The 20,000-nt window shown below is 52.9% G+C and overlaps 1 protein-coding gene across 1 annotated transcript in view; it reads left to right on the forward strand.

The window, feature by feature from the left end:
- Positions 1–20,000, forward strand: part of LOC100019816 (integrin alpha-9) — a 39,698-nt gene that overhangs the window by 14,720 nt on the left and 4,978 nt on the right. Inside the window, exons 2-4 of the mRNA XM_056804261.1 lie at positions 6,170–6,297; positions 6,543–6,649; positions 14,385–14,508. Coding sequence (XP_056660239.1) covers positions 6,170–6,297; positions 6,543–6,649; positions 14,385–14,508 — 359 coding nt within the window. The remainder of the gene's footprint in view (positions 1–6,169; positions 6,298–6,542; positions 6,650–14,384; positions 14,509–20,000) is intronic.

The raw sequence follows: 20,000 nt of genomic DNA on the forward strand, positions 1-20,000 counted from the left end.
GCTCACGGCCAGCAGCTTGACCCTCAGCGGCCCCGGGTTCCTGGGCCGCCCTGGGTCCGTGGCCCCGCTCTGAGGAGCTCCCCTCCAGCCTGAGAGCTGCTGCCCCAACCCTGCGCCCGGCCTCCTTTCCTGGCTAAATGATGGAGCCGCCATTCTCGGAGAATGTCGAGAACCGCCCCTGGACAGACGGGGTCCCCCCGGCCCATCGCTGCCGAGGCCCGTCAGCCACCCCCAGAACCCGGTGCAAAACGCAGGGGGAGGTGGAAGCAAAGGGAGCCCCCAGATCGGAGCAGACTCCCAGCATCAGAGCGGCTCCCTCCCCCCCGAGGGCCAGGCGGGACTCTCCGAAGGGAAGGGCAGGGGTCCGCGAGGAGGGCTCCAGCCCTCCCACTCTTGGCCTGGGACACACGGGCACCGAAAGCTCAGCGTCCCCCAGGGAATTCCTGGCTGGAGTTTTGGGGGGCCCATGTGGGGTTCAGAACCTCCACATGGCCTTTTTTGTAGGAAAACACTCTGTCTCAACAAGTGACCTCTCAGCCCGGGTGGGGGACCTTGGGCAAGGCATGGAGCTCTGTTTGCCTCAGTTTCCCCCTCTGCCAAAGGAGAGGGAAATGGCGAAGCACTCCAGAAACCCCAGAGGGGTCCTCACGAGTTGGCGTGGGGGGCAGGGGCGGAGTTCTGAATGGAGGGCGGCAGGAAGTCGGGTGTCCCGCCCAGGGCGCAGGGAAGGCCTTTTGAGCGGGCTCTAATGGCGCCGGATGGCTCTCTTCCAACCCGAGATGAAGGAGAAACAAACCAGACGCCGCGTCAGGGACCTCCCTGACCCCCGGCTCATCCTCAGCGCCTTTTCTTTTGATCAGGCTGGCGGAGGACCAGCTGAACTGGCTTCAGATAAGAAGCTCCTGCTCTCTCCCCGCGGGCTGGCCGGGCCCACAGCAGCCCCCTGTGAGCCCCCCTCGGGCCGTCCTCTGGCTCTGAGGAAAATCTCTTCCTCTTCCAGGTGGGCTCGAGGCGTCAGAGCTTGGGGGCCGGGGGGTGAGCAGGCAGCTGCCCGGCTCGACCCGGGGCCGGGACCATCCCGTAGGGGCGAAACTGGCCCAGGATGTGGGACGGGTGTTGGGGCTTCGCATTGGCCATAGGCACCCCCTCCAGGCTCTGTCTCCTGGGTTCCATATTGGTGGTCTTGTGGGAAAGAGGGCTGGCTTTGGGGTCCGGGGGCTTGGGTTCGAATCCTGCCCTGGAGGCTTGCTGACCTCGGCCAGCAGAATCATTGTTGCTATTATTATCATCCCTACAATGACTCTTGATGCTTAGGTAAGACTTTTGGATTTACAGAGCCCCCCCCCCCCCAATTAGCTCATTTGGGCCCAGTGTGGTAGCCTAATGCATTCTGGGGGCAAAACCTGTGATGCTACGGCCAAAGAGCGTCCCTTCAGATGGGTGAAAGGCTTCGGAGCGTGCGCCCCCTCTCTGGGGGGTTTATTTTTAACAAAGGACCGTGAATGAGTCAATGCCTTAAAAGGCAGCTAAAGGGCAGCCCGGCGGCCCGCTGGGTAGAGAGCCAGGGCTAGAGATGGAAGGCCGTAGGTTCAAATCTGGCCGCAGGTACTGCCAAGCCGTGAGACCCTGGGCAAGTCACTTACCCCGATCGTCTAGCCCTTACTACTCTTCTGCCTTGGAAATGATCCTTGGGATTGAGTCTAAGAGAGAAGGTAGGGTTAAAAAACATTTAAGTGCTTGCATGTCCCGAGTGCTATGCTAAGGACTCCTTACCACTAGTCCTTCTGCCCCAATACTTATCTATATGGTAAAGTTATTTTATACATTTTATGTTTATTTTTTATTTTATGTTTTATTTATATTTGTGATTATATTTATATTTTATTCAGTTTATAATTTATTATTATGTACTACAACTTCTATATAATAATAATTATTTATTATATATTTTATTTTATATATGATATATAATACTTATATATATTATAAAGTAGAGTTATACAAATGTAGAAAGGGAAAAGGGCTGTGAGAGAGAGGAATCACTATTTGAGCCTGGAGGTCATAGGGAGCCATGGGAAGTCCTTGAGCAGCAGAGTGACACGGCTAGACCCGTGCTTAGAACATCCTTCTGGCAGCTCTTCGGAAGCCGGAGGAGATGGGATGCTCTTTGTCAAGGTCTCCGCAGTTGGAACGTGCCGTAACACGCTCACACATGCGTCACCCAGATCGGACTGTCTCAGGCGGGGGAAGGGGAAGGAGGGAGAGAATTTGGACCTCCAAAGGTTCAAAAAGCTCCCGTTAATCATTGTTTTGACAAACCCGGCGGAACGGCTCGTGGGCTGTGGGAGGGGGTGGGAGGAGGGAGGGAAAGAGCATCGTGGAACCGCGGAAGAGATTCTAAATCAATCAAACAAATAAACTTAAAATAAAATAATTATTTTTACACGTAATTGGGAAAAATTGGAACAATCAGTCAAAGGGAGAACTTGAAGCTCCTTATTCTGAGCTGAAGGGCAGCTGGGTGGTGCCGCGGATAGAGCACCGAGCCTAGAATCAAGAGGACCCGAGTTCAAATCTGGCCTCGGATACTTGCTGGCTGTGGGACCCTGGGAAAGTCACTTAACCCTGTTTGCCTGAGTTTTCTCATCTGTCAAATGAGCTGGAGAAGGGAAGGGTGAACCACTCCAGAATCTGCCATGCCAAGCAACGGCAACACATTCCGAGACGGGACTCTCCCTACAGGCATTTATCGCCCTCATTTTACAGATGAAGAAATAGAGGCTCAGAATCCCAGGGGCTTGTCCCGAGGTCTCTTAGCTAGGAAGTGCCCCGGCCACGCTCCCCATCAGCTCTTCCTGGTTCCAGTTGGGTGACTGAATCTCCCTGGGCCTCAGTTTCTTCATCTGTAAAATGGAGAGGTTGGCTTCCGTGACCTCAGACCTCGTCCATTCTCAATGGATCCTCCCTTCTTTTGTCCTCCCCTTGTTTATTTTCGGTGACGAAATGAAATGAACAGACAAATGAGACTCCGGGGCAGGGCTGTGCCTCTTGGCCGTGAGGTGTGTGCGAGTGGGCAGGGAGAGTGGGGCCCGGCCGAGGGACGAGTGTTTCGTGTCCCCCCAAACTCCCTTTCCCACCCGGGGCTGGCCGAGCCAGTGTCTGCAGCCCCGGCACGTCAGGCCAGTCATTTCTCTCACTTGTGAAAACATGGCCGGCATGACGGAAGGCCACCCTCCTCCCCCCTGTGATTCTAAGGGGGAACTGATCCCTTCACTGGCCTTTCTTCTTCTTTCCTTTGGATTCACACGTCACTGTGCCTTTGGGTCAGGTCGGGCCAGGGAGGTGGTCTTAGAACAGAGGCGGCGATCCCGGTGAGGACATTTAGAGGCCGTCACAGACATGATCTCATCTAAGCCTTGCGATAGCCCCGGGAAGGGGGTCCTCCAGGCATTTACATCCCCATTTTACAGAGGACTAAACGGAGGCCGCTAGAGGGGACTGGAGTTGCCCAGGTTGCCAGAGCTGCTAAATATGGGGGGCTCAGAGTTAAACTCAGGTTTTCTTGACTCAGACCTTCCTTCCTATGTGCTTGTGTGCATGCATATGGCTATGTGGTTCAGTACCAATAATGATCCGTCCTGATGCCCACCAACATCCCCACATGGTCCAAGCGTCCACCATCCCCACATGGTCCAAGCGTCCACCATCCCCACATGGTCCAAGCGTCCGCCATCCTCACATGGTCCAAGCGTCCGCCATCCTCACAGGGTCCAAGCATCCATCATCCCCACAGGGTCCAAGCGTCTGCCATCCCCACAGGGTCCAAGTGTCCACCAACCCCACATGGTCCAAGCGTCCGCCATCCTCACAGGGTCCAAGCGTCCATCATCCCCACATGGTCCAAGCGTCCATCATCCCCACAGGGTCCAAGCGTCCACCAACCCCACAGGGTCCAAGCGTCCACCAACCCCACATGGTCCAAGCATCCATCATCCCCACAGGGTCCAAGCATCCATCATCCCCACAGGGTCCAAGCGTCTGCCATCCCCACAGGGTCCAAGCGTCCACCAACCCCACAGGGTCCAAGCGTCCACCAACCCCACATGGTCCAAGCATCCATCATCCCCACAGGGTCCAAGCATCCATCATCCCCACAGGGTCCAAGCGTCTGCCATCCCCACAGGGTCCAAGTGTCCACCAACCCCACATGGTCCAAGCGTCCGCCATCCTCACAGGGTCCAAGCATCCACCAACCCCACAGGGTCCAAGCGTCCACTAACCCCACATGGTCCAAGCATCCACCAACCCCACAGGGTCCAAGCGTCCACTAACCCCACATGGTCCAAGCATCCACCAACCCCACAGGGTCCAAGCGTCCATCATCCCCACATGGTCCAAGCGTCCATCATCCCCACATGGTCCAAGCGTCCACCATCCCCACAGGGTCCAAGTGTCCGCCATCCCCACAGGGTCCAAGTGTCCGCCATCCCCACAGGGTCCAAGTGTCCGCCATCCTCACAGGGTCCAAGCATCCATCATCCCCACAGGGTCCAAGCGTCTGCCATCCCCACAGGGTCCAAGTGTCCACCAACCCCACAGGGTCCAAGCGTCCACTAACCCCACATGGTCCAAGCATCCACCAACCCCACAGGGTCCAAGCGTCCACCATCCCCACAGGGTCCAAGTGTCCACCATCCCCACAGGGTCCAAGCGTCCACCATCCTCACAGGGTCCAAGCATCCACCAACCCCACAGGGTCCAAGCGTCCATCATCCCCACAGGGTCCAAGCGTCCACCATCCCCACAGGGTCCAAGCGTCCATCATCCCCACATGGTCCAAGCGTCCACCATCCCCACAGGGTCCAAGTGTCCGCCATCCCCACAGGGTCCAAGTGTCCGCCATCCCCACAGGGTCCAAGTGTCCGCCATCCTCACAGGGTCCAAGCATCCATCATCCCCACAGGGTCCAAGCGTCTGCCATCCCCACAGGGTCCAAGTGTCCACCAACCCCACAGGGTCCAAGCGTCCACTAACCCCACATGGTCCAAGCATCCACCAACCCCATAGGGTCCAAGCGTCCATCATCCCCACATGGTCCAAGCGTCCACCATCCCCACAGGGTCCAAGTGTCCGCCATCCCCACAGGGTCCAAGTGTCCGCCATCCTCACAGGGTCCAAGCATCCACCAACCCCACAGGGTCCAAGCGTTCATCATCCCCACATGGTCCAAGCGTCCATCATCCCCACATGGTCCAAGCGTCCATCATCCCCACAGGGTCCAAGCGTCCACTAACCCCACAGGGTCCAAGCGTCCACCAACCCCACATGGTCCAAGCATCCACCAACCCCACAGGGTCCAAGCGTCCATCATCCCCACATGGTCCAAGCGTCCACCATCCCCACAGGGTCCAAGTGTCCGCCATCCCCACAGGGTCCAAGCATCCATCATCCCCACAGGGTCCAAGTGTCCGCCATCCCCACATGGTCCATGGTCCAAGGAGCTTGTCTTGGTTTAGGATCAGGGAGAGAGTTCTGAAGTTGTCTTCTTTGCCTTTATTGTCCATAAACCATCCCATCCCCAGTATTCGCCATGCCCTTAATTGCAGTTATAATGAGGGGCAGCTGTCTTATCTCTGCAGCTCCTTCCTCCAGCTGTGGGTTGGGAGGGAGAGCACGGTGGGGTGGGGGCATGATGAGAAGAAGGAGGAAGAGAAGGGTTTCAGGACGAGAAGCAGAGAAATCACTGAGGAAGCTGACCAAAGCCTTTTACTTGGAATTCTGGGATATGGTACTCCACCAAAGTGCCTCCAAAAACGTCCTCAAGTCTGAGGAATAGTTTCCCATCAATCCTCTGGGCCTCCGTGTCTTTATCTTTAAAAGGAAGGGGTTGGACCCAAAGGCCTCTAATAAAGAGCGAGGGCCCTATGACCCAGGCCTCAGCAGATTACACTAAGAAAAACGTTGACCGGAACCAGAGGACCTGGGTTCAAATCTCTCACTCATTTCTGGTCTCAAATGGTCATTTCGCTTTCTTAGATCCTCCTTTCCTCATCTGTAAACTAAACTGGCTGGACTAGATGGCCTCTACTGTCCCTCCCACCTCTAGATCCAGCTCGGGGACCCAGGGGGACCCCATGTTAACGCACTTCCCCTCTCGTTCGGTGTCCAGGGTCCTGGTTGGTGCTCCGAAGGCAGATTCGAAGTTCAGCACTTCTGTGAAGTCGCCCGGCGCTGTCTTTAAATGCCGAGTCCACACCAACCCAGACAGGCGGTGCACAGAACTGGACATGGCTCGAGGTGCGTCAGCCCTGCGGGGATTCCTTTACCCAGAAGCCCCTTCCCTTTGGGTGGGCGTCAGGGCCAGAGCGGAGGCTGATGTGACTCTGTCGTTTCCCGTTTGCTCCTCGGCTGCCTCCATTCTGCGCTGGAGACGTGGCGGCTTCCTCGTTGCTAGAGAACGCCGGAAGCGCGACCTCGGAGGAAGCAGAGAGGAAGGTGGCCGCCGAGAGCCCGGAAACCCACGTCTTCTGTTTTCTTTCCAGGAAAGAGTCGAGGCACGTCTTGTGGCAAGACCTGCAGAGAAGACAGAGACGATGAATGGATGGGGGTCAGCTTGGCGAGGCAGCCCAGAGCCGATGGCCAAGTGCTGGTAAGCCCGCCCACCCGCCCGCCTCCCTCTGGATCCAAGGAGCGAAGCGGGTCGCGCCTTTTTCTTAAACTCTTACTTTCTGTGTTAGTAACAACTCTAAGACAGGAGGGCGAGGGCTGGGCCAATGGGGGAAGTGACTCACCCAGGGTCACACAGCTAGGAAGCGTCTGTGGTCAGATTTGAACCCAAGCCTGGGACTCTATCCACTGGGCCACCCAGCTGCCCTTGGGATTGATGACTGTTTTCTGGGTCTTGCCTTGGTCTTCGTGACTTCATCGATGGAAGGTAGCAGCATGTGCTAGGTGCTTTGAGGAGATGCAAAGCCCGTCAGAGCATTGCCACAACATGGCATAGAAGAGAAAGTGCTGGACCTGGAGGCACAGGGGCCTGGGTTCAAATCCTGCCTCTACGAGCCTCATCATTCTCACCTCTAAAATGGGCACTCCTAGCACTTCTTGTGACTTCAGTGAGACAATACCGTAGACCGGCCAGCTCTATATAGAAGTATGTGATTATAACGGATGGGCCCCAGTTACGTGGTTACAGTTCACCATGTGGGGGTGGGGGGGAGGCTATTATTTACAAGGGCTCAAAGGTTTGCCGAGCACCAAGCATACATGACCTCATTCGGGTCTTGCAACAAGCCTGGGGTTGGTGACCTCCATTATATAGATGAGTAAACTGAGGCTCAGAGAGGAAAGGAAGTTTGCACTTGGGACTCTCCTGCCCCCCATCTGATGCTCTGCCTCCTGGGCCATGATGGGAAATGGCAGACCCAGGTGAGTCTCTGCCGGGCAGAGAGATCTCCAAGGGCTGAGGGAGGGTGGGAAGGCTTGGGGGGTCCGGGGTCTGGAGGGCAGCGTCGGTTCCCTTTCCTGTCTTGGCCTCCCTAATGCCTGGCACAGGCTGGCACATGGGGGATGCAGCAGGCGTCTAATGAGGGCGAGTTGATGGTCTTGGAAAGGAGATTGGATTTGGTGTTAGGAGGACCTGAATTCAAAGCCCGGCTCTGGCACGAGCACAGATGAAGTCCTCGGGCCCCAGTGCCTCGTGTTTGAAGTGAGGGGGGACAATTCCCAAGATTCCTCCAGGCCCTGAATCCACGATCCTGTGATCCCTTCCTTGGAGGTCTGGAATGGCCAGACAAGATGGCCCCGGGGCCATCCCTGAGATTCTGAAGTTGGTGGATTCTCACCGCTCCGTCAGAGATGCTGGAATCCACTAAAGCCCTTACCAGCAATAGCGCTCTTGACCTTAGCCTCCTGTGGCATCCTGCACACAGCCCTGGGCGGGGATCAGGAAGTCCCGAGTTCAAATCCAGCCACCACCACTTACAGCTTGTGTGATTCTGGGCAAGTGACTGTCTCAGTTTCCTCACATATAAAATGGAGATAACAAAAGACTCTCCAAGTGCTTAGCCTGGTATGCTGTAGACTCTCAGTAAAGGCTTCCTACCCCTCTGGGGATTCAGTTCACCAGCACTTAGTGAATGCAAGACTGCGGTCTCTGCAGGATTCTGCTATAGAACATCTCGTGCTCCCTGGCCTCAGGGAGCTTCCGGTCTCTGAGGAGATGGTGCCCCCCCCCCCCCCCAGGAGCTACAGAGAGGCAGGAGAGGGCTGGAGAAAGTGCCTGGAGAAATCCTTCTGTCTGGGAGGTGGCAGCAGAGGAGGGAGAAACGCCGCCAAGCGGAGATGATGGGGGCTGGAGGAGCCCATTCTACTCTGGGGCTGTGAGGGGGCAGAGCCCTAATGGGGCTGTAAGTCATCGAGGCCAGAAGGAAGGGCAATGAGTGAGATGGAGAGAGGCAGAGCTAGAAGATGGGTTGACCCTGGATCGCCAGGAGGAGTCGATTATTCCTCTGACGGGAGGACAGATGTGAAGGAGGGACTGTAGAGGCAAGCCAGGAGGACTTGGTGGCTGCTTAGTGATGGAGGAGAGGGGATGGGGAGAGAGAGAAGAGCCCTGAGACATGGAGCCTGGTTGGCTGGGAAGATGGTGGGCAGGGCCTCCAATGGGGGCAGGTTTTAGGGGAAATGGATGTTTTTTGTTTGGGGATGTTCATTTGAGGTTTCAATGGGGAATCTTTTGTTGAGAGCCTAAGCTCATTGGTCTAGAGCTGGAAGGGACCGTCTTGTTCAAGCCCCTTGCCTTATAGATAAGGAAACAGAGGTCAGAAGAGGTGAAGGGACTTGTCCAAGGTCACACAGACAGTCGGTGGCAGAGCTGGGGTCTGAGCTTAGTCCCTCCAGTGATAATCCAGCTGTCCCATACGTGGCTGCCTTTTCTGCAGACAGAACCATCAACTGGGACCTCTGAAGGGAATTGAGGCTAGAGACGGGGACGGACACCGGCCTTTACAGGACAATTAAGGTCCCGATGCTTTGACTTGTTTATTTGGGCTTGAGTCATCTGCACGGAGGGGCTAACAGAAGCCCTGGGAATGGAGGAGATTTTCAAGGGAAAGAATTACAAAGGGAAAAGGAAGAAGACCAAGGATGGTGTGTGTGTGTGTGTGTGTGTGTGTGTGTAATGAGATGCTAATGAAATGGTCACCAGATAGGAGACCCTGTAGACGTCGCCTTCCACAGCATCATGGGAGAGAGAGAGAGGATGAACAATTTTCCTAACAAATGTCGGCTTCTGTGTCCTCCATCCCTTCTTCAGAATAACTCCTGGGCATCTCCCAGACCTCCCGGAGTAGGACGGATTCCTCAGCCTGGCCTTCAAGGCCTCCTATGATATAGGCTGCCCGTTGGATCTCCCAGGAATGCCCTGGGCAAACTCCTTTTCTGGCAGGCGGCTCTGCCTTCCTTTGCTTGGCAGCCCTGCCCTGGGACCGTCAGCCTTTCTCCTCACTGCCCCCCCGGCCCGGATTCTTTCCCATGCGAGCTCCTGGGATGCTGCCCAATCAAGGCTGGGCTCTCAGATCGCTGGGGAGATGTGACCACCTGGGATAGGTCTGGAAGAGGGAGAGCAGGTGGGGCAGCCCTTCGGGATGGTGGAAGGATGCCTGGTGGGATGCGGGTCTGGGAAAGTCTCCATGAAGAAGAGCTTCGTAACGAAACGCCAGCATTGGAGCTGGTTCAGGAGTGCCCGGCCTGTCCGGCACCACCCAAGAAGGCCCTGCTGGGCCGCGAGGCTGCTCCAGAGCAGAGGGACGTTGATTCTGACCCCCCGAGATCATAAAGAAGCCATCGGGAGTCTGATCTCCGGCCCATCACCCCTGGTCTGACCACAACTTGCAACAGCACGGCGAGAGGAAATGTCACTTCTGCGAATGACTTTTTAAAAGCCAAACCTAGAATTCCAGCAGAATGGAAACATCCAGGAGAAGGGGGGACCTTCCTCCGCTCCGCCTCAGCCAGGGTCCCAGAGAGTCGGTCCAGGGCCCTCGAAGCAGGAGCGGCTGGTCTGGAGACACAAAGAAGCAGGAACCCTCCAAGCCTTCTAGGCATCCTCCCTTGTTTGCAGTTGAGGCCCCCAAAATGAAGGTTGTAGATCTAAGCCACAGTGGGAGAAAGTGGCAAAACTGGGATTCCAAACCAGGTCATGTGTCTTCCCAGGCCAGAGCTCTCTCCATCTCCCCTGATGCTCCCCCACATCTTCCTGAGGATAAAACCAGTCTCTTGGCTGGGCTGAAACCCTCAAACGCGTCAAAGGCACCGACTGCAGCCTCAGCCGTGTGTCCGTGGGTGCAAGCAGGCTTGGGTGAAAGATCCTCGGCTCCTTCTGGACACGAGGAGGTCACGGTGCTCCACCCTGGCCTCCCGGAGCAGCGGCAGAATCCTCCTCCATTCCACGAATCTCTCTCGGGTCTCTGTTTTGGAATCTGGAGCTCAGCCAGGGGAAGCAGAGTGACTCTGGCTTGGGCAAGAGTGGCCTGCGTCCTTGCCACTGTCCTTACGAGCCGGCTTTCTCAGGGATCTATAGCTAGGCTTTACTCCTGCTGTTATCCACAGCAGAAACTTCCAGGAGGCGTGTCCCCTGTGCCTAGCCATGTGCTGCGTGCGCGCGCGTGCACACACACACACACACACACACACACACACACACACACATACACACCTGATAAATGCTGGACGAGAATCAGGACGTTTCAAGTCACCAAAGGGTCAAGATTCCTGGAAATGATTCATTTAGTTCTGAATGAGTGGAGGAGGTGATTGTCATTAAATACTCCGTGAGTCACTCCCCTCATCAGCCTTTAAGGGAAAACACCAATTCCTCTTCTGAGACTTGCCAGGCCCTAGAAGTGGGGTCAGTCCTCGACTCCTCCATCCAGGCACTCCCTCTCCTTTTTCCCTGCCTTGTGCCTGGAAGGCTTGACCAAGGCTGGCTGCTGGTTTCAGGGAATGTGGATGTCTTTCCTGTTTGCTGTCTTTAGGCCTCTTTTTCTACCCAAGGGGCTCCTTTGGAAAGATTCATGGAGTAGTGAAGGCCAGGCAGGGCAGTTTCTAGGATGTTTTTTATTTTTACTTTTTTTTTTCAATTACACGTGGTAACAATTTTAGACAAGAGATTCCTGACAACAACCCCACCGAGAGCCAACGTGGATATGGGGATTCCTTGTCGTGTCTTTGGGAAAGACTCTTTTTTTCTTGCTACAAGTTCTATTTAGAGAAGTTTTAGGAGCTGCTCCTTCCTCTGACTCTGGGCGCTGAGTTCACGGTAGAAGGTGGATGTCTTCTCAGATTTCCCATCCTCGGACTGAATGTGGGAATCTTGGCTGTTCCCCTCCCCCTGATTTTTATTGGTCCTTACCTGCCAACATGTTGTGGGTGATCCTACATGTATAACTCAGACTGAACTGCTTGTCAAGTCCAGGAGAAGGGAGGGAGACAGCATGAATCATGCAACTTTGGGAAACTTATGTGGAAAAAAAAAGAAGACCCGTCCCTTCCATCTTAGAATCGATACTAAATATTGGTCCCAAGGCAGAAGAGCGGAAAGGGATGGGCAATGGGGGCAAAGTGACTTGCCCAGGGTCACATAGTTGGGAAGTGTCTGATGCTAGATTTGAACCCAGGACCTGGCTCTCTGTCCACTAGTTGCCCTTTGTCAGTTTCGGAGATCAGTTGCTCCTGGGACAAATTGATTGCTGAGCACAGTGTTTGCTCCAAGAGCCGAGGAATGAAGCACGGTGGGTCAGAAGGTAGACCTGTTTGCCAGGCTGCTGCCCTCCATAGCTTTGGGAGAGAGGCAGCCCTGAGACACGGTGAGATCTAAGAGCTCGAGGCTGAAGCCTCCCATCTGCTGTGTCACAAGCTAGAGGATAATGAATTTTCTTTAGAGTGCCATCACGGTGCCCAAAGTTTACCCCCAGTCACCGAGGCGGGCCCAGACACGAGATGCGCAGTTTTGCCCTGTAATGAGAATGGCTTCTGTCCGGTGATGCAGCCTGGTGGTTCCCATCCATCTCCTCCGCGGTGTTGGTGGGGCTTGGATAAGAGGCTATTTTAGCACCCAACAAGCAAAGAGCAGGGAGGAAGACTATTTACAATATGAGGGACAACAATGCCCCGTTTTATCCCATTCAAACAGGCCTGTGAACGTCAGAGGTTATAAATGCATGAGGAGGCTCTCGGGCTGCACAGCCCAGTTTAGATGAGGTTTGTGGCAGCAGAATGACAGCCTCTGAGAGGCAGCCAGTCCAGCCTCCTCTCTTTAAACCTCATCCCCCAGCCTGGCTGAATGCCTTCTTTGGGCCACGCTCTGGGCCCAAATGCAAAGAATGAAACCATTTCTACCCTCAAAACATTTTAGTGAGGGAGAAATAAATACCTGTGTAAGTAGAGCACCTAGAGAAGGTGGAGGCAGTGTTGTCCAGTGATTAGAGACTGACCCTGGGTAAGGCCCGGCTTCCTTATCCAGAAAGTGGAGATTTACCTCAAAGGTGTAAAGGCCAAAACTGTAAGGATAATTTTTAGTGTTTTGACTTAAAATCTAAAATAAGTGGTCACCATAGGAAATTCCCAAATATGAAAAATATCCAAGTCAGCTGGGATTTATGGAGATTTTAATTAATAAAGAAAGAAGGAATTAAGGGAAGGAGAGAGAGAGAGAGAATTAATTTAAACTGCTCTGGCTCAGGTTGAGCCAAGGCCTGAGCCTAAGGGAGAGCGAGTCAGTCTTTATCACTCACCACAAGACCATTTCCAAGCTGGGTTCTTCCACTCTGAACTGAAATTACTTTCCAAACTGAATTCAATTTTTCCCTGAACTGTTCCTTTGCCTCCTTTTAAAGAGATTTTTCTCTTATGTCACCTCCCCTAAATTTTCACATCTACCAATCATAGTAGTACCAATCATTTTTTCCAGGACTGCTCATTCTTAGTTTTCACCTTCTTTTATTTTCACCTTCTCTGGTTAGATTAAATCTTCTGAGTACTTCACACCTCTTTGTTAAGCTTGCCTTTTGTAAGTTACTTGACCTTTTGTGATTAATTTAACTTTTACAGGTACTTAACACCTTTCTGTATTAGATCAAAAAATAGACCTAGCTTAAGGTTTTAGCTTTACTATAAAGTGTGAGTTAGGGACTTCCATTGTCAATCAGGAGTTTAAAACTTTATCTTCCCCTAAGGCACTGTCTGAGTAGGGTGGAATAACTTTAAAATTTCCCAATACATTCCTGATTCTTGTTAGACCAAGTATCTCCAAAGCTTAATAAAATCTTCTAAAGAAGAGTCTGAGTAGTTTTTAAGATTCACAATCCCCCCAGATGATCATTGGGAGACTAGTCTCCCCATTGATCATTTAACATAATCATCTTGTGGTCCTAAAGCACTTCTAACTACAGATGTATACAATATCCAATTTTCTAAGAAGAAATTACAGTAGTTAAGGAGGAATAGAAAAGAAAGAAAGCAAAACCAATGTTTTACTAGGCGCATTGACAGAAAGCCAAATTAGGGGCAGTCCCCTTGGCCTAAAAGTATACATTTACAAATAAATGTTCCACCAAACTTCAGTTCAATCAACCACACCCAAAGTTCGTTCTGGATCTTCTTGATGTAGTGTGGGTTTTCTGGCCTCTTTCTGCAACAAAGTGTGGTTGTGAAGATTTATATTCTAAATCCGGCGATTTGTATATACTGTATGACAGAGGAAATGTATGCATTTACCTGTATGATATACAGATTCACAGTTATCATACTGCCATGCCAGGGGCCGGGGGGAAACTGAGGCCCGGCCCTTCCTGAGCCCAGGCCGGCTCTGCTTCCACCTCTTCTTGTCTCCTTGAAAGCATCAGCAATTAGCGTTGAATTCATGAGACTGTCTCATCGCTGTTAGATGACGGTTCCTGATCGCATTGTTGCTCTGTTGTCTGTTGGTCCTGCTGCTAGAGAAGGGCCCAAAGCACAGTTCGGTCGGTGGGGAACTGGAAGGATCCAGCCTTAGCTATTCTGACGAAAGCCTCTCAAATGAGAGGAAGGCTCGGCCTGCACCGGGGACGTGCCCATGTGGCTGTTGTGCCTAGTGGTCAGCGGCTGCTTCTCTGGCTGCTCTGCACATCCTGCAAGGGGAGTCCAGGCTGGCTAAAGCTCGAAGGACCTGCTGTGCTGGGCATCTCTGGGTCCTAGCGGGGGTCACCTTGAGGGCGTCTCGGGGGGGATCCTGGGGATTGGGGGAGGGTGGCCCGGGGGTTCCTCTGCTCCCACCGGACATCCCCAAAGAGCCCTCCATTGTGTGTGGACAGCCCTGAGCGTCTGTGTCGCTGTCCTCCCCGCAGGCCTGTGCACATCGCTGGAAAAACATCTACTATGAAACGGATTACATCCTGCCCCACGGCTTCTGCTATGTCATCCCGGCCAACCTCCAGACCAAAGGCCGAACCCTGATCCCCTGCTACGAAGGTAAGGCCGCTGCCTCCTGGCTGGAGTGGAGGGGGCTTGGCTGCCCTTGGAGGGGGGGCTCCTTGTTTGTCTTTTAAGGTCAAGAGGAGGTTTTCTGTTTGAGGGTCTTTTTCTTCTCCAAATGCAGCCTCCCCGTCTCCTGGACAAGCCGCCCATTGCCCGGGGCATTGATCAGGGGCGATTTCCTTCCAGGGCCAAGTCAGGTGCCAGTGGGCAAGGGCAGACCATAGAGTGGGCATAGAAGGGCCAGACTGGCACAGGCCGCGGGCATTGTCTCATTGAAGTCTCCCTTTCAAGGCCAGGGAGCCGAGGGCTAGAGACAGGCAGCCCTACTGAGGTCGCCCCGTGAGTCAGTCAGGGGAAGGGAGAGAAAGGAGCACGATTTGGGGATGAGGCGAACCCACAGACTTGGCCCAGTGCCTGGCACGTAGAAGGCGCTTGGTACAAGCTTGCTTGGGAGATGGAGGATGAAGAAAGATCTTTTGTTAAACAAACACGCCTTCAGCCTCACTCCTTACGATCGACCCCAAGGAACAAAGGCAGCTTTCATAGCAGGGAAGAGTGGTGGGGTGGAGTGGGAATGCAGGTCCTGGCCTCAGTTTCCTTTTCTGTAAAACGAGGGCCATGGATTCAATGACCTCCTTCTATCCTAATCTACACCCCCCGAAACACTGGAGAGCTTTTTAAGAAACCTGCTGCCACAGCGTTTTCTGGTGGTTTGCAAGAGTTCCCGTGTCTTTGGGGGCTCCCAAATGACGCCATCCCTAGGGACCCTGTTGTTAGCTGGCATCAACCCTCTCGAGCCCGTCGGGTTGGTTTTTGGTGATTTAGACAGCCTGGAACCTTGGTCGCCCAGAGGAGCGCGGCAGTGGGAAAGCCTCCTGCGTGTCCTTTGAGGAATGGCTTTCCTCTTTTCTTAGTGCAAATTCAGGGCAGCCCCGAAATCTGGCCTGCTGTCAAGGCAGGGCAGTTTGTTTTCTCTATAGTCCCTCCCCTGCCAAGGCCCTCCGGCTTCTCGGCTGATCTCAGCAGACCTCTGCACCGTCTTGGTTCAGCTCCTCCAGGACAGGCAGCTTCTGCCTTTCCTTTGTGTTTCCGGGCCTTCCAGGGCTTTCAGGCTGCCCACATGTCAGATGTCTTCCTGTACCCTGTGCCTCGAGGCTTGCTGGGCAGGAGGCTTGTCAGGAGTTGCTGGAAGAGGGCGAGGTGAGGCCTTGTGACCATGAAACGGGCCGCTTCGAGCCCATTCCTGAAGGCTCTTGGCCGTCCGAGGGAGGCCGCCCCTTGGTCTCTCCAGGACGTTCCGGCTTAGGCAGAGGAAGAAGATGGATAGCAGCCCAAGTGAAGGTGTGCTGGGGAAGAAGAGGGGACCTATCCTAGGCCTGGGAGCAGCCTTTGGCCTGGGCCAGGAAAGACGCCAATAGGCTTAGCTTCCAGAGTGGAACCCACCTCCCCCAAACCAAGGGGGGCTTGTGGTGTCTGCACGGGACAGTGTCTGGGCACCCAAAGTACGAGCATTTCTGCAAAGGGAGCTGTTGGCCTCTGATAATGGCCAAATGACCTCGGGAACCATCAGGTTTACAGATCTCTCCACACACGTTGTCTCATTGGAGCCTCCTGGGGTGCTGTGGGAGAGCACCCTTATTGGACAGATGAGGAAACTGAGGCTTGCAGTGCTTGAGGGATTTGCTCAGGGTCACAGAGCTAGGCAGTGTCACACCTGGGATTTGGTCCTGGGCCTTCCTGATGGGTCATTCATCTGTGGTAGGAGTCGCTCAGGATCCATGATGGGCAGATGCCATCATCCCCGTTTTTCAGGGAATTACAGCTGAAAAACAACAACAACACTTAGCATTTATGTCTACAGCTCTTTAAGATGACAAAATATGTTCACTTAGTTGATTCTGATATAAAGCTAAAAACCCCATGAAATAGGTGCTTTTGTGGCAGATGAAGAAACTAAGGCTAACGGAGGTAAAGTGATTTGCCCAGGGTCACACAGTTTGTAGCTGTCTGAGGTAGGATTTGAATTCAGACCTTCCTGACTAAAAGTCAGGTCCTCTATACTGTGCTATCTAGCAAAGAAAACTCAATAGAAGCAGGGAAGCCAGAAGGATCTAAAGGATTCAAGGGTCATCTGGTTTGATCCCTTTACTTGAAAGAGGAGGAAAAAGAAGGGACCCACCCAAGCTCCTAGGGTAGGAAGCATCAGAGCTGGGATTTAAACCCGGATCCCCTCCCTCCTGATCCTTTCCAGGATGCTGCTGACCCTCTGGGGCTTTGTGGAACAATTTCCCTCTAAAAATCTGCCTATGAGAGGGAGCCACAGCTACAACCAATTAACCAATTACTCTGTGCTGAGATGGAAACAAACCCATCCTTCTTTCTCTTCCTTTCCCTGGATGTGATTATTATTATTATTATTATTATTATTATTATTATTATTATTATTAACCCCTTACCTTCCATCTTCGAATCAATACTATGTATTGGTTCTGAGGCAGAAGAGTGGTCAGGGCTAGGCAATAGGGGTTTAGTGACTTGCCCAGGGTCACACAGCTGGGAAGTGTCTGAGGCCAGATTTGAACCAGGACCTCCCATCTCTAGGCCTGGCTCTCAATCCACTGAGCTACCCAACTGCCCCCAAACTGGATGTGATTATTGACTGAAATCTGGGAGCCATTGAGAGTTATGGAGGGAAACAGCAGCCAGGTATGAAGATTGGAAGTCACTGCTAGCTTCCCTTCTGGCTAGCGGCAATCTCACAGGCTCGAAGACTTTGCAGTTGATGATGTGGATGATGTTCGGCAGGTCTCCCCACTTGTTCTTTCTTCAGACTGTCCCTGGCTTTAGTCACTGCCACGTGTAATTACTAAGCTTAGAATCAGGAAGACTCATCTCATGAATTTGATGCTTATTAGTTGGGTGACCCTGGGCAAGTCACTTAACTCTGTTTGCCTCAGTTTCCTCATTTGTAAAATGAGTTGGAGAAGGAAATAGCATACCACTCCAGTGTCTTTGCCAAAAACACCCCACAAGGGGTCACAAAGAGTTGGACACAGCTGAAATGACTGAAGAACAACACCGGAAATGTGCTAGGCCTTGGGCTAAGTGCTTTACAATCATTATCTCATTTGATCCTCACCATAATCCATTTTACAATGAAGAAACTGAGGCAGATAGAAGTTAAGTGAATTGCCCAGTATCACAAAACTAGGACATGTCTGGAGTGGGACTTGAACTCAGGTCTTCCCGACTCTAGACCCAATGCTCTATGGAGGATGGCCATCCCAGCTGGAAAAGTTACTCAGCCTCTCTAGCTCAGGTAGTTCTGAGACTGCTAAGTCTTGGTCTTCTCTCCCTACCCGGGTCATGATGCCACAGTGGGCTTTTGAGCAAGTGAGTGGCAGAAGACAGTGGGCGTGAAGCCCTTTGCAGACAGTGAAGAACTCCTCCTGCGTGGTCCAACCCATGATGCTTTAGGAACATCAGTTGGGCAGCTGGGTGGGGAATAGGCTCCAAGGGGGAAAGAATGGATGCCAGGAACCCACGAAGGCGAGAGATGTAAGAGCCAAGGGAAGGAGCACGATGTGAGTGAGAGACATCATGGCGGGAGAATCTGCAAGGCTTGGCCATCGAGCAGAGCGTCTGTCCACGTGCGGGCATCGTATTTCCCCCAGAGGATCTCTGATTTACACGGGAGGGTCTTACTCGTCTCCTCTCTGGTGGGAGCCAATCTTTTGGTTCTGTGGTAGAAACCCATCGCCACAGCCCAGCCCATAAAGACAGCTCTCGTTTCCTCTTGGTGTGCAGAGATTCTTGGAGGCAGGAAACCATAGGCTGGTCTGTGATGCGCCATCTTTAATCTGTGTCCATGATTAGCAGGGCTCAGTTACAGAAACAGCCACGGTGCGGTAGGGCATGAGCCACACTGTGGGGACGGAGAATCCCAGAATGCCAGTGTTGGAAGGGATCATGCCATGCAAGCTCCCCCAAGAGGAGGGCACGGGGGGAACCCAAGCAGGGGCTCCAGCTGAGAGAAGGGGGATCCCCTGAGACTACAACCAGGGGGACAAGGGCAGGTACTCCGAGGACGTGGTTTGGGTTCACTGAAGACCTGGCGAGGACTGAAGGCTTCTCACCAAGGCACAGGCAGGAGCACTGCCGTCCTCCTGAAAACACGGACTCGCCATTGTCAGGTGGAATTCCACGACAAATGTTACTGCATGAGAGAGAGCAGAGAATTGTCCCCCCAGTATTAACAGTGATCCCCAACACCTTAAGGATTGCAGAGTTCTTTCCAAATAGCATCTCATTTGATCAAGGATCAACACCCTTGGAGGGAGGGTTGCCTGTTGCATACTGGGGCGGGCAGTGGTTAAGTGACTTGCTCAGGGTCACACAGGTAGGAAATTTTGGAAGTTGGATTTGAACTCAGTCCTTCCTGACTCCCAAGTTCAACATTCTGTCCACCGCTCCATCTTGCTCTTCTATGTGACTTTGCATGGGAAGGTTGGGTGCTTTTAGAACACCCAGGGGTCAACTTTGCTTTGGGAGAGCCTCATTGCTGGAGTGCTTCACCAAAGCACCAGCAATAAGAAGAGCCGCCATTGATAGAGCTCCTTGTGCCAGGCACTGGTCCAAGTTCTGGGGATACAGAGAAAAAACAAAAATAGCTTTTCAATCAGTCAGTCAATCAATCCACATTCATTAAGCACCTACTATGTGCCAGGCTTGCTGTCCAGTGGAGGAGACACAAGAGGGATGGGTAGGATTCATGTAGATTAGCTGGGAGGTGATCTCAGAGGGGAAGTTACTGACAGCTGAGGAGGGGGCAGGACAGGCTTCCTGCAGAAGGTGGGATTGTGGCTGAGTCCTTAAGGAAGCCAAGGAAGGTTTTGTAGGAATGGAGGATGACCAATCAGTGCAAATGTGTGGAGGTGGGAATACTTTTTACCTACCTGGTGTGATAAGCACTAATCATTTAAACATTAAAACCAGCATTTCTTAAGTACCTCCTATGTGCCATGCACTGTGCTGGGCACCCAGAATACAAAGACAAAACTCCCAAATTTATTTCATTATCTTCTGTTCTGTAGATAAGGAAACTTGGCCTCAGGTTGGTCATGGACTCATCGACCCATTGGCTTAATCCTTGAAGGAACCTTAAAGGCCATTGAGTCTAATCTCTTCATTTTACCAATAAGGAAACTGAGGCAGACAGAAGTTGTGTGACTTGCCTAGGGTCACCCAACTAGTGAGTAGCTGAGGCCAGCTTTGACCTCAGGTCTTTCTGACTCTAGACTTGGAGACTTGTGTGTAATCATCTTAGGGCGGTCCAATAGATGCCAATCAATTAAATCAGGGAACAATCAATCCCCCGCCTGCCTCCTCTGGGTGTCGTCTTCTGTGCTAGGTCCTCGAATGCCAAGATGAACACTAAAGTAGCCCCAGCTCTATGGAGTTTCCCTTCTCCTCAGTGATAAAAACAT

This window comes from Monodelphis domestica, chromosome 7, assembly GCF_027887165.1.
Source record: "Monodelphis domestica isolate mMonDom1 chromosome 7, mMonDom1.pri, whole genome shotgun sequence".
Lineage (NCBI taxonomy): Eukaryota > Metazoa > Chordata > Mammalia > Didelphimorphia > Didelphidae > Monodelphis > Monodelphis domestica.